Consider the following 16,966-nt stretch of genomic DNA (forward strand, 5'->3'; position numbering starts at 1 on the left):
AAGAGATAGTTGGTGTAGAGGGGAAAAAGGATAGAGCCCTATAGGGATCCTGGTCAATGAAATATCTTATAAGGATATGGAAATAGGAGAATGTACAGAGATAATTAGTAACACATCCCAAGAGCAAATGAGCACTGTGATATTTATTTCAATATATCACAAAACAATGTAATGCCAGAACTCGCTGGCATTACATTATAATCATGACCATTCTGTCCATCATTACTAAAATGGATGTACATTTTCTGACCCATTACCAGATCAGAACAAAAGCAGCCAGCTGCAGGTCTGTGGAACAATAATGTGGTAAGAAATCATTCTCCTGGGAGACTGTTTATAAGCTTTAAACTCCTTCAGCCCTGGCTGAAAAGCATGCTGTGGTCTGCTTTGAGGAGTAGCCTAACAATAATAATACACTGGCTCTATGGAGGCTGAGTGAAGTAGGCTACACACCAGCCACTACTAGCCAGTACAGGTTTGAAAAACTGTTTGGCTTTATGTAAGTCTACAATACATTATTAAAGCCTAGTGTGTGGGGAAGCAATTACATTGATTTATACGCACTTAGCAGTTGAAGCAAAATGTTCTCTTTAGAACATGTGTTTTAGTCCTAATTCCTATATTTTAAATGGAATAGTTTTGGACAGGGAACTGTAGCTGGACTCAAAATGCTACAATAAAAAAGACGTATCACCCATATGGTTGCACTATTTTATAAACAGCATCCACAAGAAACCATTTGCTTCGTCCTTTTTCAGGTGCAATTGTTTTTGTTCCATTTTCTTTTTAGCATTTGTTAAAAGAATTGTAATGCAATACTTTCATTTCTCGTAGCCAGTGACACTTTCAAGTTCAGAAAGCATAATTATTTGGAGTGTGTATGGATTTATGTTCATGACTCATGGCTCAATATATAGTATAAAGGGTTTATTTTATTAATATATGACATAATTGTGCACTAGAGCAAAAACATGACTGGTCTCAGTTTGCTCCCATCTGTCATAATTTGTTTCCAGCTCCATCCTTATTGCTACTGTGTAGAAGGAATGAATGTAAGACTTACTGTCCATACTATATATCTTGGGCAGACAGGCAGCACAGGAAAGATTTGCAAACAGGATGAAAGAAGGACTGAAAACTGGTGTGTGTGTGTGTGTGTGTGTGTGTGTGTGTGTGTGTGTGTGTGTGTGTGTGTGTGTGTGTGTGTGTGTGTGTGTGTGTGTGTGTGTGTGTGGGGACTACTTCATTCATGCAATTTATTATGGAGAGCAATATGCACTGTGGGTGGCTGGGCGGCATATTCACTTTTAGAATTTTAGGTATGAGATTATTAATCCTGTGTGAGATTATTAGCTATATTTTACCTGTGTTTGTTTTGGTCAGCAGGAGACAAGTTGCTGTAGTAGTGCACAAACACATCCATGAGCTCTTTGATTCTGTTGTAGACCTCCAGCATTTGTAGGAACCTGATCTAATCTACTTTGTGATGTGTCAGTGTTTCCACCTGTGTCCTGTTAGTCCCCCAGCCTATCCTAGTCTAGTGTTGATTGTATTTTGGTTTCACTGTGACCTAGCTGTGTGTGACCTGTTATCTGTCTATTTAAGTCCTGTGTTTGCACTGTCTTTCTGTTGGTTCGTACTAGTTTTCTGTAGTGTGAGTTGTCCTGTATCTGTATTCCAAAAGTCCTGCTATTTTTACCTGTCTTCTTATGCCCATTTTTGGAAGAACCTCTGTAAACACTTCTAAGTTGACTTCTGTCTGCTGTCACTGTGGCCTGCTTTTGGGTCCTCAAGACATTTGTACTCACTGTGACAATTGTTCCTTTTGTTTTTATCTCCAGGAATGACAATGTTAACGTGGGGTTTGCTCGGAAGAGTTAAGGATATCGTTTAATAAAGTTTTGCTGATATTTCATATTCCATCCTAATTGGCTAACATTGGCTTTCACTTTTTTGTTGAACTAGGAGGAAAGAAAAGCAGGTGGCGAAGACTCAAGAATGGCCTTCCACAGGGAAGTGTGCTTGCACCACTTCTCTTTAACTACACCAACCAAAAAGACACTTGGCGCTTCATCTAGGCAGACGATCTCGGCATAGGTGCACAAGCCACTGACTTCAAAGTTGTGGAAGACAGACTCTCCAATGCTCTGGCAGAGCTAACACCCTACAGCACTATGAAGAGAACCCTGGCCTAGGTGCAACTATGTACTGTAGTTGAAGTGGTTAAAACACTCACACATGCACAGGAATCCATTTAGATAGACTGAACCTGCTGGTAATTAATTACAATTAATAAACCACTTAAGATTGTATCAGCTTTGGTACGAGCCAATCCGCGACCGAGCTCAGGGCTCTGTGATTGACAGCGCATGTTGGCCAATCAGGAACGATTTGAGCAGTTGATGACGTGTGAACTCTGCAGAAACATTAGCACCATTCGCTTTGATAATTTGGAGCACATTGACTGACCAAGTCACGTCAGTGTAATGTGGCTTTTGGCATATTTAGGTCATGTTATAAAGAAATTGTTACTTTAACCTATCATGCATCATAGTTACTATTTCTATGTGGCCTGTATAACATTAATTACCATAAGGTGAACTTATATAGGTGATGATGGTGATGTTAAAAACAAATCTGTAGGCTTATTAAACAGCCGTTTTGGAAATCGGTGAATCTGAATGAGATTTCAAGTTGATCTAGTTCCCATGCAGTTCGTTTTGAGTTGTGATGGCTGCTTTTATAACCTATGATTTGAATTACGATTACAAAATGTCATGGCTAGAATGGCTCACTGTAGTAGGCATACGCTCCATGAGTGGGGAACTTTATGCCGACAAACGGAGGACAAAGTTCGAACCCCGTCAGAAAAAAACGTTCATTTATTTACGGTATGTATTTATTATTTCATCGATGCGTTTATATTGACGCATTACATGGGCTGCATAGTTAATGTATGTGACACATATGTTTACTCATAGTTGCATTTATAAAACGAATTGTTGTACATAGACAGTCACAGGAAGAAGGCGAGTGTCTTCCTGTTTCTCAACAACAATCACAACAACAAAATACAGGGCTAAAGGGTGTGCAACCACAACGCAATGTGAGTGTCCGTCCGTCTCCCCGACGCTTCTTAATCGAAACGAGAATCAGATCGGTATGTTTTGATAAGTTGGCATTGACGAGGACAGCTACGCAGTGTGGGGTCCGTGTAGGACCACAATGGAACATCAGCAGTTACTAGGACGACGGAGACGCGATTTCAAGTTGATCTGCTCTCACGTTAAACTTTGTCACCGTTCGTAAATCTTCCTGGTGTTCGATAAACGGCCGGCTTTCCGACAATTATCTTTGCAGAGACGGCAAAAATCGTTGACATTCGATTCAGCCATAACAATAACAAAATAAAGTGTGGCAAGAATATTTCGCTGCTGCTGTGTGCAATGCATAGATACTATGTAGGCCTAATGTGTGTGAGACAGAGACAGGAGGAAATGGAATGAGGTGAAGTAGGAACGGAACGCGTTTAGATGACGCCTCTTGTTTTGAAATACGCTGATTGGCTGAAGGGGTTGTCCGTCAACGCTACTCTCCCGCCCCACGGCTAAACAGCCACACAGGCGATTATGCCAGACTCACCCCTCAGGCAGAATGAAAATCTGACGAGGGGGGAGGGGTTTACCCAGGCTAACTGTGGCCTGCTTTTGGGTCCTCAAGACATTTGTACTCACTGTGACAATTGTTCCTTTTGTTTTTATCTCCAGGAATGACAATGTTAACGTGGGGTTTGCTCGGAAGAGTTAAGGATATCGTTTAATAAAGTTTTGCTGATATTTCATATTCCATCCTAATTGGCTAACATTGGCTTTCACTTTTTTGTTGAACTAGGAGGAAAGAAAAGCAGGTGGCGAAGACTCAAGAATGGCCTTCCACAGGGAAGTGTGCTTGCACCACTTCTCTTTAACTACACCAACCAAAAAGACACTTGCATGGCGCTTCATCTAGGCAGACGATCTCGGCATAGGTGCACAAGCCACTGACTTCAAAGTTGTGGAAGACAGACTCTCCAATGCTCTGGCAGAGCTAACCCTACAGCACTATGAAGAGAACCCTACGTGCAACTATGTACTGTAGTTGAAGTGGTTAAAACACTCACACATGCACAGGAATCAATTTAGATAGACTGAACCTGCTGGTAATTAATACATCTGTCTATCTCATTTTCCTGTGTTCGGCACGATGGAAAATCCTCCATCTCTCCACAATTCAAAGGTGTTCTCACATGTCTGTGCAGCTTGTTGTCCTTTGGCTTCTGGTTAGGGTTTCCACTATCTGCTTTCTCTCTTAGTTTACTGCCTATTCCCAAATCTGCTTTTCTTGTTCCAACATTAGAGTTCCGTCTCTGAGACATACAGGTGAATGTCTCCTCCAGGCTGATCACTGAGAAACATTCTCACGACTCTGCCACTACCTTTGAAAACTCTTTTGTAAACACTTTTTCCATCACTCTGATATAGTCGATAGTTGATAGCTATGTCATTAACAAGCAGTATGAGAGAGACTGGAAGAGACATTAAGGTGAAAAACAGGACAAGAGGGCTGGATATCTCACTCCCTGGCACTAAATAGGTCCTGTGCTGTCATCCTTTCCCCTGGCCAAGGCTGGCCTGGGCTGTAGGGAGCTGGAAGGAATTATTACTCCAAATCAAGCTGGAGGATTCAAGGCACAGACCAAAACTGGGAATACAGTAGTGTGGAGATACAGTCACAGATGGCACATAGAATTTCCATGTAAAATAATTATTTGATTACATTTCGTATAAATCATATGCTAGTTCATTATGACTCAATGAAGATATTTTTTTTATCAGTCACCACATCAGAATTTATACACTGTCATCATCAAAGAAGCACAACACAAGTCTCTGAAACTTCATAGATCTATAACTCAATATTTTATAGACTTTATTTGCCAGGGTCATTAAAAAAGAGACAGTAAATACAGATAAGACAGAGAAAAAACATACAATCCTATAATAAATAAGTACTTCATAGTCTACCTAAAAACAGTGCAAAAGATGCAATCAGATATATGGTGCAATTTGGTGGTCAAAGGTCAAGGTTGCCAGGTCGGCAACCAATGAGCCACACAGCTCAACTATGCACACACCAAGGGTGGAATATATATATATTCAAATATGCGCATGTGCGTTTTATACATGTGGTCTGTGCATGACTGCATGTGTGTGCGCACAGGCTTGTGAGTGTGGCGATAACTACTTCTGCTGAGCCAATAGTGTGCAGTGAATAGACTTGCAGGAACCGGTAATATTAGCATTAACGAGCCTGGAGAAGTTTCTCTCACTGAGTTACCTGATAAAGAATAAAGTAGTTTATGACCTAAACTGCAGGAATATTATTAGCTTATTAGAAAGCAACTAAGCAGCAAACACATCATTAATATATGATATGCTACCACTACAGAGTAGTCATAATAATATACATTGAATCTCTCTTCTATGTCTGTAGAGATGGTTGACGAACATTGGTGTTTTGAATATGATCTTTCTTGCCATATCAATTTTAATTGCATTCATGCCAGATGGTGAATATCCCTGCTTTCCATTTAGGGCAGGTTAGGAGGCAATTTGTCTGACGTCAAATTTGGTTGGAGATCACATTCTGTTGGCGGTCACATTTCAAGTATTGAGTGTTAAAACAATTAGTTTTCCATCGAGACAACATATGCCAAAGTGATGTGATAGTCTGTATTTTCCATTTGTCGTATACCCACTTTATGAAGACTCTTCGTACTATCTCGGGAATTAATCTAAAGTTCATGAATGCCAGCTGGTACCCAAACACAGCAGGTGCATTTATAAAACTACAATATAATACACTTAGGACCATCTGGAGTGTCTATTGACTGTTTGAGCCAAACTGTCTGTCACACAGGCCCTAGATATGCAAACTCTACCATGATGGATCAGAAGAGCTGCATCAGCGATATGCACAGACATGAAAAGATACCCAAGATGAGGTTTATAGGGCCTCATCTTGTATTTGTCAAACAATTTTAATTGGTGTTTTTTATTGTGTGGCATGTATTCAACAAGCATGTGCATTCCATAGCGTTACGTATCATATACTGTATGTAACACTCGATACATATAACATATATCACTCACTGTAATATGCAAATTCATTTGATCCATTAAGTTGGCCTTTTGAGTGGTGCAACCACTCCAAGGAACAGCAATGTCCGTGTTCACCTATGTTTTGTTCACCTATGTGACGTTAATGAGCCAATGACTATGAGTACCAGTAGGGGCGCTGTTGTGCCAGAAACAGAGAGATAGTATTAGTGCTGCACTGTTGCCTGCTAATGAGAGAGAGAGAGAGAGAGAGAGAGAGAGGAGAGGAGGGGGGGGGGGGATGTTGTTTCTGGTGGTATGGATTTCACCTTTCAACAAGTGACTGTTTTATTATTTCTGAAAGTGGAAACAGAAGAACAGGTGGGAAAGATTAGCTGCCCTAGCCAACCTAACTCAGGGTACGCAATTGTGCATTCGATCCCGTAGACGTAGAGGCTTTGCAGGGTCAAACACATTACAGCACTGAATAAATATAATACCTAATATCTAGATGTGTTTCAATGTTTCCATGCTTTCATAACTTTTTAGCCCTGCTGTCAATCCGTCCTACACTTTCGGCCCAAACAACAGATCGTGAAATGTACTGGCTGCATATTGCCATGGAATAATCTGTGCTGGTTTTGGTGACCGCATGGCCTATGCTCTACCACCACCCATAGGCAAGGATTTCCCTCCCACAAAAGAGAATAGCCATGAAACTTTCTGAGCACATTTATACACATTTTTGAGCGACCCAATGACCTATGCTCTCGTGCCACCCTCAGGCCAAAATGAGAGCTTCACAAGCAAGACATTGATGAGCCAATGGCCTTTACTTTAGCATCACCCAAAGGCCTAAGGCACTTTTAGATTTAGAACCATAATGGAACATTATCTGAAATATTATATATTATATATCGTCCTGGTTGTCTGCTCTAGGGGGAGTGACCAACAGGACGGGTATACCTTACAGCTTCAGAAATTGATGGACCATCGTCAGATGAAACTCTGAAGTGTCTGAATGTTTAGAGTGTCCTAATGAAATGTTTATGTGTATTTTTCCAAATCCTTGAAGGTTTCTGTCACGGGGCAACCCGTGCCCTATACACATACATTGATGGAGAACAATGCACACACCTAAACTACACAGTTGCATCCAATTAACTAACTTTGCCGGCCGGCTTGGAAGACTGTGGAAATAGACATGAGTGCATATTTATATTATTATTATTATTTGTAACTCAATGAATTGTAAAAGAGAACACGAGTACTTTGCAAAGATTTTCACAGCATATATGTTTATTGTCAATGGTGTTTAATTATGATTGTTTGGCACCTGGCTCTCCTACAGTACTGTGATCCTCTTGACTGAGGGGAGGAAGGTACCAAGTGCTATAGAGCAGGAGGGGTGTCTGTCTGTTACAAGAGCTTTAGGTTGTGGCCCATGTAATGTATTCTGAAATGTTTTGGAATTGGTTTAGGTAAACTAGATAATTGTGTAAGTTAACTCATGGGACGTGGTTAGCCAGATGTTGAGTTAAGTGGTTTACCAATTACAGAACTGTTCCTTGGTATTGTCTTGCCTAGTATAAGAGGGAGGCTGCAGGGGCAGTGAGTCAGTTCAGTTTAGCTTGAGGTAACCAGAAGGTAACGCCCAGGGAGAGGGAGAGCTGCTAGGGGGCCCGTCATTGCAGGGTTTACACAGTTTCTCTGTTTTGTTGTTTCCACTGTGAAAAACCTGCATGCACAAATAATAATCTCACATTTTCCATTTGATCGCTCATATTCAGCCAAACTAGTGAGAGTACAGGCAAAGGATTGCAACAGTTAAAATCACTTTGGTGTGTTGGGTGTAGCTCTGCTAGTCTTGTTTAATTGCAGTCATGTTTTGCTCCAGCCCTGAACATGCTAGGCATACTGTATACAAGGTATACGGTTGCCTGCAATCCAAGGAAAATGTTAATTTGATAATTAGATAACATTTAGACAACTTTGATAAATTGTCACCTGACTGATCTGACTGACCTTTTCATCCAGCTACTGTTACAGTGCGTGTGTGTGCGTGTGTGTGTGTGTGTGTGTGTGTGTGTGTGTGTGTCCTCACTGAGGCATACTCTGATACATTTCTAATCCCATCACTGTGACTCTCACATGATGAAAGCCCAACAAGCCCCGTAGCCCAAAGCTACACACCACATAGTTTTACAGTGGTCGCTCACATGGTCTCTGTCTGTAGTAGACGAGACATCTCCGCTCCATTCTGCAGTGTACTTCTTATACCAGCTATATACTAGGGCAGGGAAATCCTTTCCCAGTGCTTTACAGTATGAAGCGATTTTTGGTCATGAGAAGATTTCCTTTACCCTGGTCAATGCGGGATTCCAGGCAGAATGAGAACACACCACTTCTGCAACCAAGGGTAAGGTGCAATCTTTTGATTCAAGTTGTTCAGTGAGGTACAAACTTAAAGGGGAATGAAACCCTAGGTAGATTTGTTTTGTTTTTCAGGTCAAGGATATATAGTAGCCTAGCTGAGAGAGAGAGAGAGAGAGAGAGAGTGTCTTGCAAATTCAACTTTTTAGTAGATTTCATAGTTCAGTTCATAGACTTCATTAGTTTGACAAGACTATTTGTTGTGTAAATTAATGTTTTTTTATTTATTTGTTTGTTTAGCCATTATCCTTTATAATACATTGGATTAATTCATTCATTGTTATGATTTATGCTTGACTCAGTGGTGAAACACTCATCTACGTAAGCATATTAATATGATAATATCCATGATATGATGACCATCCACTACTGTATCAGAGAAACTGACTGTTCATTCTGTTCTTATCCTCGTTTCCATATCTGCTAGGCACGCAATACTGTGTTCATACTGTATATATTTCTCTGTGTGTCGAATGAACTAGAATGTATGTGCAATACAGTGCCTGGTGTTGACATATGTTCTCCGCGCGTGACACAGCTGATCCTCACCCACCACTCCTTTGGTTGAGATGGACCACTCAGATGGCAACCTAACACATGTTACACAACACATTTAATGTTAAAGAGTTAGAATGGAAAAGAGTTCCCACACAAACAGAGTATGTCTGAGAAACTCCTAGGGGTCAGGGTCCTGGACCCCCTGTTGAAGACCCATGCTCTAAAAACTACAGAAGTGTAGACCCATGGTAGGCTGGCCTTATGCAGTACACTGTGATGTAAGCAACGCAGCTGCAGCTAATACAATGTATAATCCGTGCAAGTTTTGTGCAAGCATGACCATACTGTTGAGTGTTGACAACTGTCAACGCTTGTCACTTTGGCACACCCATTATTAATTATTAGCTGCAGCTACGTTGTTTACATCAGTAAGCCATGTGCCATGTGTTTACCCTTCAGTAGTTTTTAATCTTTACAGGAAAACAAACTACAAAAACATCGGCCTAGGTTTCATACCCCTCTCTCTGAATGGGCACACCCACCACCACAGAGGCTGGGGTTTCGAATCCACTACTGCATCCGGCTTTGTCGAGCTCCTATGCCAACACGATTGGCCTGTGTTCGGTGGAGGAGGGCAGGGAGATGATATTTGTCACTGCACATACTCCTATGGACTGGGACCATAGATATTAAAAAATATAGATTGCCTAATTGGCCACTGCAGTTCCTTGGAGCTACCTGTCTCCAACGGGAGGAGAAGTCAAGCGTTCTTTGCTTTCGCTATGCTTCGCAAGAAATCTTGGGAAAGCTTGCCAATGCAATCACGCATCGCCATCGCCTCCCGTTGCCTCCATGTTGCCTTCCGTTGAGATACAGACGCCCCAGAGCCAGAAGAGGCTTTTATATGTCCATGGCTGGGACGGCACCTGTCAACCAGGAATGTTGGGTGGGAGGAGTAGGATGGAGGCTCTACATCCTTCCCACACACAGCAGTGTGTGAGGAGGAATTAATTGTCATCATGACTACATTTGGAAGAAATTGGGGTAAATAAAAGCACTAAAGAAAAATCTCTCTGTGTCCAAAGAAGTGTGATGTTTCACTGGGAATAAGGGGGAAATTAATGGTGTTGTATTTTACACTCCTGTGTCTTTCTACAGGACAATTCAACAGGAGGTTCTGAAGAGCTTTCCCCTGTGACAGATGACAGTACAGAGCTCCAACCAGCAGGACAGAGTACAAGCCAAAACCAAAACCTCTCCAAAGCACACAGAATCCCCCTCTACCGCTCCTGCAGTGACTGCTTCTGGAAATACTTCTTGCTCGTGACCAATCTACTCTTCACAGTGATGGGCCTGTGTGTTCTTGTCTTGGGGCTGTGGGGCCTCATCAGCAAAGAGTCCTTCGCACAGGAGAAGATCGGTAGCATCGGTACGGACCCCATGCTCATATTTGTGACTCTAGGCATTCTGCTGTCCTTGCTGTGCCTGTCTGGCTGTGTGGGCACCCTCAGGGAGAACTCCTGCTTGCTGAAGCTTTATTCTGCAGTGGTCTTGGTGCTGATCACGGCCCAGGTGCTGACCGCCATCATAGCATATTTCTTCCAAGGCCAAATAGTAGTTGGCCTGCGATCGGGGATGCTAACAGCCATGGCTCGCTATCAGGATGACCTGGATCTGAGGTTCATCACGGATGAGATTCAGACCGGCCTACAGTGCTGTGGAGCAGACAACTACCGTGACTGGGAGACCAACATGTGAGTAGGATGAGACCGACAGATAGCTCAGACCCAGACCATAGAGAGATGCAAGGTCAAAGGTCTTTTTGTCACATGCGCTTCATGGTACTGTAGCAACACTGGAGGCATTGACATTATTGTAATGACGTCAGTGGTAAAGGACAATTTCACAAATTTGCATAGTTCAAGTTTTTCTTTTTTTTTTAGATTCGTTTTTTGGCTTTATTGATATAATAGTGAAGATAGACGGGAGAGAGAGGGAGAGAATGGGAGAGACACGCAGCAAAGGTCGTCAATGTCATGAACGGGACTCAAACACGCAACACGCTGTCAGGCCAGAGCCTATTATGTGGCATGTGCCTGGACCACGTAGGCCAACGGAGTCCCAACAGTTCAAGATTTATTATATAGACCAAAAGATGAAGCCTGTTAAAACACCACCATGTGTGCTGGAGGTTCCTTCTTGTCCTACTGGGAGTGTGTGTGAAAAGTCCAACCTAAAGCTAGGGCATGTGCATGTATAAAGTGAGCGGCAAAGTAAGTGGCAAAGTGAGTTTAACGTTGTTTAACGTCATTTAATGCAATCAGATTGTTTGGATGTATCATGTTCTCAAGGCTGTCATGGCCAGAAAGTAGTTTTTTGCCACTCCCGCACAACCTCCGAGTATGATGATATCACGGGCATACCCTCTAAAGGCCTATTCATACTCCAGTTTTAGATGATAAAGGTTAGTAAAGCGGTGAGCGGTGTGTCACTTACCACGGCGTGACATAGTTATAGTTTTATGAAGAGTAGGCCTTAGGATGGTACCATTTCTGTCTATTCGCTCTGTGAAGGGCTGAGGACAGTTTAGACATCTGCCTAACAGTAACATAATCGGTAGGCAGGTTTAAAACTAATTTTATTTATTTATATAAATATATTTTTTTAATATATATTTTTGCCTTTTTCTGCCTTTATTGATAGGTTGAAAGTATACTGACAAGGAAATGGGGAAAGAGATGGGGGGAAGACACGCTGAAAAGGCCGTCGTAATTGGGGGTCCAACCTGCAGCACGCCGTCAGGCTGGCTCAGCAGCCTAGGTGCCCGGACGGTTGAACTAACCATCCGGGCCAAAACAAACATGTTTGAGCAGTGCCTCCACTCCATTACGGAGCTATGTGTGTCCGTATGTCTGTCTCTGTATCCGTATATCAGAGCACGGAAAGCTGCAACACCTAAAGTGGCCAGTACAGTACAGAGTAAAGTGGCACAGAATACACCCTGAGCTGTTCCTGGGGGTGCTGGATGTTCCGGGGACCCCCACATGGTAACTCTATCATTTTTCGACCATTTCAGACGCCGCTGTATACTATTAGTTTGGAATCCCCTTCGATGATGTCATTGCCAGCCAGGTTTCTGAATTGTCCACCAATGAAATGCAGAGTGAGTTGATGTAAATTGTGCCACCTTATAATGAGCATTAGTGAGAAGTCGTGAGGACCAATTACAGTAGGCCTATATAATATGAAGTTCTCTTTTACATGTTAGTTATATCATACATCATCAACAGCGGCCGGTGCAGGTGCTATTATATATAATTTCAATATCACTATGATGCACTCAGTTTATTTAGAATGTCAGCAGGACATTCAAACCAAAATCTGACTTCATGCGACATATTCCATCTTGTATTTATTACATGATGTTTTTTTTCCTCCAAAGACAATTCCCCAAGTAGTCACGCTTCGAACCGCCGGTCCTTGAACTGACACTTCATCATTTTCCTTCCTACAGATATTACAACTGCTCAGCACCGGGGGTGTTGGCATGCGGCGTCCCCGCCACATGCTGCATAGACCCTCTGGAGAACGGGACGGTGTGGAACTCCCAGTGCGGCGTCGGGGCCCAGATGTTGGACGAGTTCTCGGCACAGAGTGTGATCTTCCTGGGTGGCTGTCTTGGGGGGATCTCCCGATGGATAGAGCAGCACACCGGCCTCATAGGGACGGTCAGTTTTTTGATCCTCAGCGTCCAAGTTCTGACACTCTTCATCACCACACGTCTCCTGGACACCATCCAGTGGCACAAAGCTAACAGCAGATATGCTCATACCGGAAGTAGTACGTTAACTACTTAAAGGTCCTTTCAAACGGCCAGCGATTAACGCTGTAGTAATTAATTGTTTTTTTTCTGTACACGCGGAAAGGTCGAGGGGCGACAACGCAAGCGTATTTACGTGAGTGCGGTCCTGTGAAATTGTTGCGCGCGTGCTCGTTTTGTGCACATGCCCGCGACTGACCACACCTGGATTCTGTTTAGCTTTTTTTACACCTGCGTTGCCGCGCTCCTCATGAGTAGACCCGGATGCAGACCTGTTGTTGATCCAGGCGGCAACGTCTGCGTTAATCGATGCCCGTCTGAAAGTACCTTTAGTCTAATTTTGTGTAGCGTTTCAAAACATTTCCAAAAACAGACGACCTACAGGACAATGGTGTTTGTGGATCTTCTTATTTTAGAAAATCTTGAAATAGTTTCACGTGTAATGACATGCCCAAAGTAGGGACACCAAGGTTAGAGCGGTTAACACACATGTGTGAGTGCATTTGTGTGACAGGTCATGGTTTATTTATGATGGAGGGATAATCCTCACCACCCCATCCTCTCGCCTCAGACATCTTCCTCAGACAACAGACCTCCGGCATTTTGGCGACAGTGAGCTCACACCCACATGAGCGTTGCTAGCTCTTTGTAATATCTATGCACACACACGTCACTGTCATTATTGATGTATGTTATGTGCTTAGTCATCACTATCAAGATGTATTTATATCCTTGATGAGCGCCGATAGTGTGTGTGTGTGTGTGTGTGTGTGTGTGTGTGTGTGTGTGTGTGTGTGTGTGTGTGTGTGTGTGTGTGTGTGTGTGTGTGTGTGTGTGTGTGTGTGTGTGTGTGTGTGTGTGTGTGTGTGTGTGTGTGGCCTCATGTAGTTGTTACTTTTGTCCTTCTTTTGCATCATTCCAAAATATCATCTGTGGAGTCTGTGAGGCATTTGTTGGAGATGTCTGTTAATATATTGTAAATGTGTGTATTTTAGCTTGAAGACGTCCAGTATTATCATCTAGGAGAGGTGTCATATACTACGTATATATATACCAGAATTACCAAATAAAAAGACTGTAAACAAATCACTTATTGTGTTTATTAACAGTTCATTCATCCACACTGAGTAATAATATGCCATAACTTACTAAATGTGTCCTTTTGTAATATGTATGTTCTCTTTCCTGAAAACGAAATCATAGTACCGTAATCACATGGTGTCCCATTATTTTCTAAAGATGCCAAAATATTAATTCAATCTAGATGTTGCCTTTCTATTTTTTTTATTAGAGGAATGGTTTCTTGGCTGCAGGCTTTTGTTCACCACTTCTGGTAACCTCATTCAATTAAATATCACCTCCAATGTTAAAACACTATTGTATATTGTTATATCATATACAGTAAAAAAAAAACCTTGATATTTCCCATGTGGCGTTACACCAAAACTACATTGCCTGTTGGCTGTTTCATCTCTTCCATTGAAACTAGAACAATCCTCTAAGGATTACTTTGGTAATCCATCCTGATTACCAAAGTTATCTAAGGAGTTAAGTGAGGAAGGCACTTGCATGGAGGGCCCTGAATGGCATGACCAGTGTTTGGAACTCCAATGTCCCCACTTCTGTGCTGGTTAATATCCAGCATATCTCACCTGCCCTTATTCACTTTAATTATTATTATTTTCAACAAATCAAATGACAAAGTATATAAAATAGGGCTTAAGTGGTTAATGAGTGGCGTAGTCTTTACCTCACTCACTCATTTGCACGGGTGGGTTGGCAAACTACAAAATACTGTATAGGTAAGACATTCATAGTTTTATTTTTTAATGAATTGTTCATTTAATCAAAGTTGTTATTGTTATGCCCATTTCAAAGTCAGATTGTGTGCTCTCACACATGGACTACTTACTGATAAAGGACTAACCACTAAAGGAATGGATCAGTGGATAGCAAATAGAGGGAGATGTTTTCTTCAATTAGAATTACTTGTGACTTGCTTTCTAACATAATTTATGAACTGTTTTGGTTGTTTTGCAACAACCATGTGGTGCTATGGTCTGACATAGCCACTTAACAATTTCACCACAGAATCTTATGTGTGAGCCAAACAGGACTCTGGTAATTTGGCTGTTTCGTAAATCGTAAATTGTGCATTTCTAGGTCTGATTTATATTCTCCTTTGTAAAAGCGTTAAAGGGATTAAAGCATGTTCTGAAGGGAATGGAAAATATTTCTAACTCTTAACCCATAGATCTGCTATTTTTGAAAATTTGTGAAAATGTGTCGTAAATCTTTGAATATATATTCTTTCAGAGCGAACATTTTTAACTCAAATCAGACAGGCAGACAAAACAAATAAACAAAAAAAAACATTGGGACAGGGGGGCGGTTCCTCCAGTTCATGCCATCATCCACACCATACCATAGGAAGCAAAAGAAAAAGAAAAACAAGCAAAAAGGAAAGCAAACCAAGACAGCCACAGTATTGCACATGCCTCGGGCCCATTCACATGTAGACATACAGTTTTTTTCCCCAGCTATTTTTCTATCCTAGGTCTGTCCAGTCAATGGGGCATTGGGCCTTTAGAAGGATCCGAGAAATTTCAGCAGGAAAATAGTCTAATAATGTAATGGGGCCCACACCACCTGAAAGGAAGCGTCGTTGCCTCTATGCATGGCACAGTCTTTCATGGGGTAGCACAGCGAAGATCTCTCTATACCACATTTGTATAGTTGGGGGCTTATCCTTAATCCAGTTTATCAGAATGCATTTCCGGGCTGAAAGTAGAAGTTTATCAAATAGTTTGAATTGTAAGGGTGTCAAATGAAATTATTTTGACGGGAGTCCCAGTAAGAAAGCTCCCGGATCCTCCTTTATTTTCACCTTGACAATGTCGCTTAACTCACATGCCACTTGGCCCCAGAACCTGGATATACACTTACATTCCCAAAAGTAGTGATAGTAGGTACCCAGATCTGTTTGACATTTCGAACATAAAGGAGATATTGAACGGTCCATTTTGTTTAGTAACACAGGTGTGATGTGTAATCTGTGAATAATTTTATATTGTGTTTCTCTTATCTGTTACAGGTATAAACCCTTTTACATGAGTCAATGGCCTCTTGCCAGTCATCTTCAATATATTCATTGTTAAAATCTCTCTCCCATTTACGGAGGGATGGTATCTCCTGGGAGTCCAGTGAGTGCAGCAGTGAGTAAAACGATGAAATGAAATGTGATACCTTACTACAGTTGCATAAGAAATTCTCTGTTTTACTGTAAAAGGAGCCCAGTGGCGTTGGCAGCTGTAGTGAGTTAATAAAATATTAACTCGTATTTGCAGGAAACCAAAAAAAGGTTCTCTTGGGAGGTTAAACTGTGTCTGCAATTGCTGAAACGACATCAGAACACCATCTCTCTAGAAAACCATTTAGAGACTTATTCCCAAATAATCATTCAAGGTTCGTGTTAAGTTTGCTCCAACAAATTCCAGATTCCAGAAAATTGAGGGGGGGTGAGCTCCAAAAGTGGTCTTTGGTATACCACTACAAAATCTATGGAACATTATCTGAAATTCCAGTTGAAGAGAAGTTTGTGCGTGCGTGCGTGCGTGCGTGTGTTTATGTGTGAAATATTTAATGTCATTGACAAGGAATGGACAATGTTGAGTGTTTGTGTAAACGCAAACATTGGGTGTGAGTTTTGTTTCATTTTTTTTGTTGGCGAGCCCAGTGAGTCATTGTTGTTCTTTTTGAAATTTTGAGTGGCGCTAGCCCCTCCTATGCCCTGCAGCTTTGTGTGTCTGTGTGTACCACGGAGATTATTTGATTGGTTGACCATGGCATGTGATGTATGATGATAAGAGCGCCCCTCACTTCACATTTCACACAAGTGTGATTCTTTAATATATATATTTTCCTCTTTTTCTTTTTGTGTGCTCTTAGTGTGTGTGCACAAATTTGTCCTACACAAACATTAAATTCCCATTTACAATAAATTGATTTTACATCATAGTGTAAACACAAAGATTGCATAACACAACCATTGATATGTTGTATATAGGAGACATACTTT

The 16,966-nt window shown here is 41.7% G+C and overlaps 1 protein-coding gene across 1 annotated transcript; it reads left to right on the forward strand.

Moving 5' to 3' along the window:
* The first annotated feature begins 8,456 nt into the window (after window positions 1-8,456).
* tspan10 (tetraspanin 10) lies at window positions 8,457-13,743 on the forward strand. The gene is made up of 3 exons (XM_080775106.1): window positions 8,457-8,556; window positions 10,227-10,822; window positions 12,583-13,743. The coding sequence occupies exons 1-3, from the start codon at window positions 8,464-8,466 to the stop codon at window positions 12,923-12,925; spliced, it is 1,032 nt and encodes a 343-aa protein (XP_080631232.1). The 5' UTR covers window positions 8,457-8,463; the 3' UTR covers window positions 12,926-13,743.
* Window positions 13,744-16,966: the final 3,223 nt, after the last annotated feature.

The sequence above is a fragment of the Protomyctophum bolini genome (assembly GCF_963924005.1).
Source record: "Protomyctophum bolini genome assembly, chromosome: 11".
NCBI lineage: Eukaryota > Metazoa > Chordata > Actinopteri > Myctophiformes > Myctophidae > Protomyctophum > Protomyctophum bolini.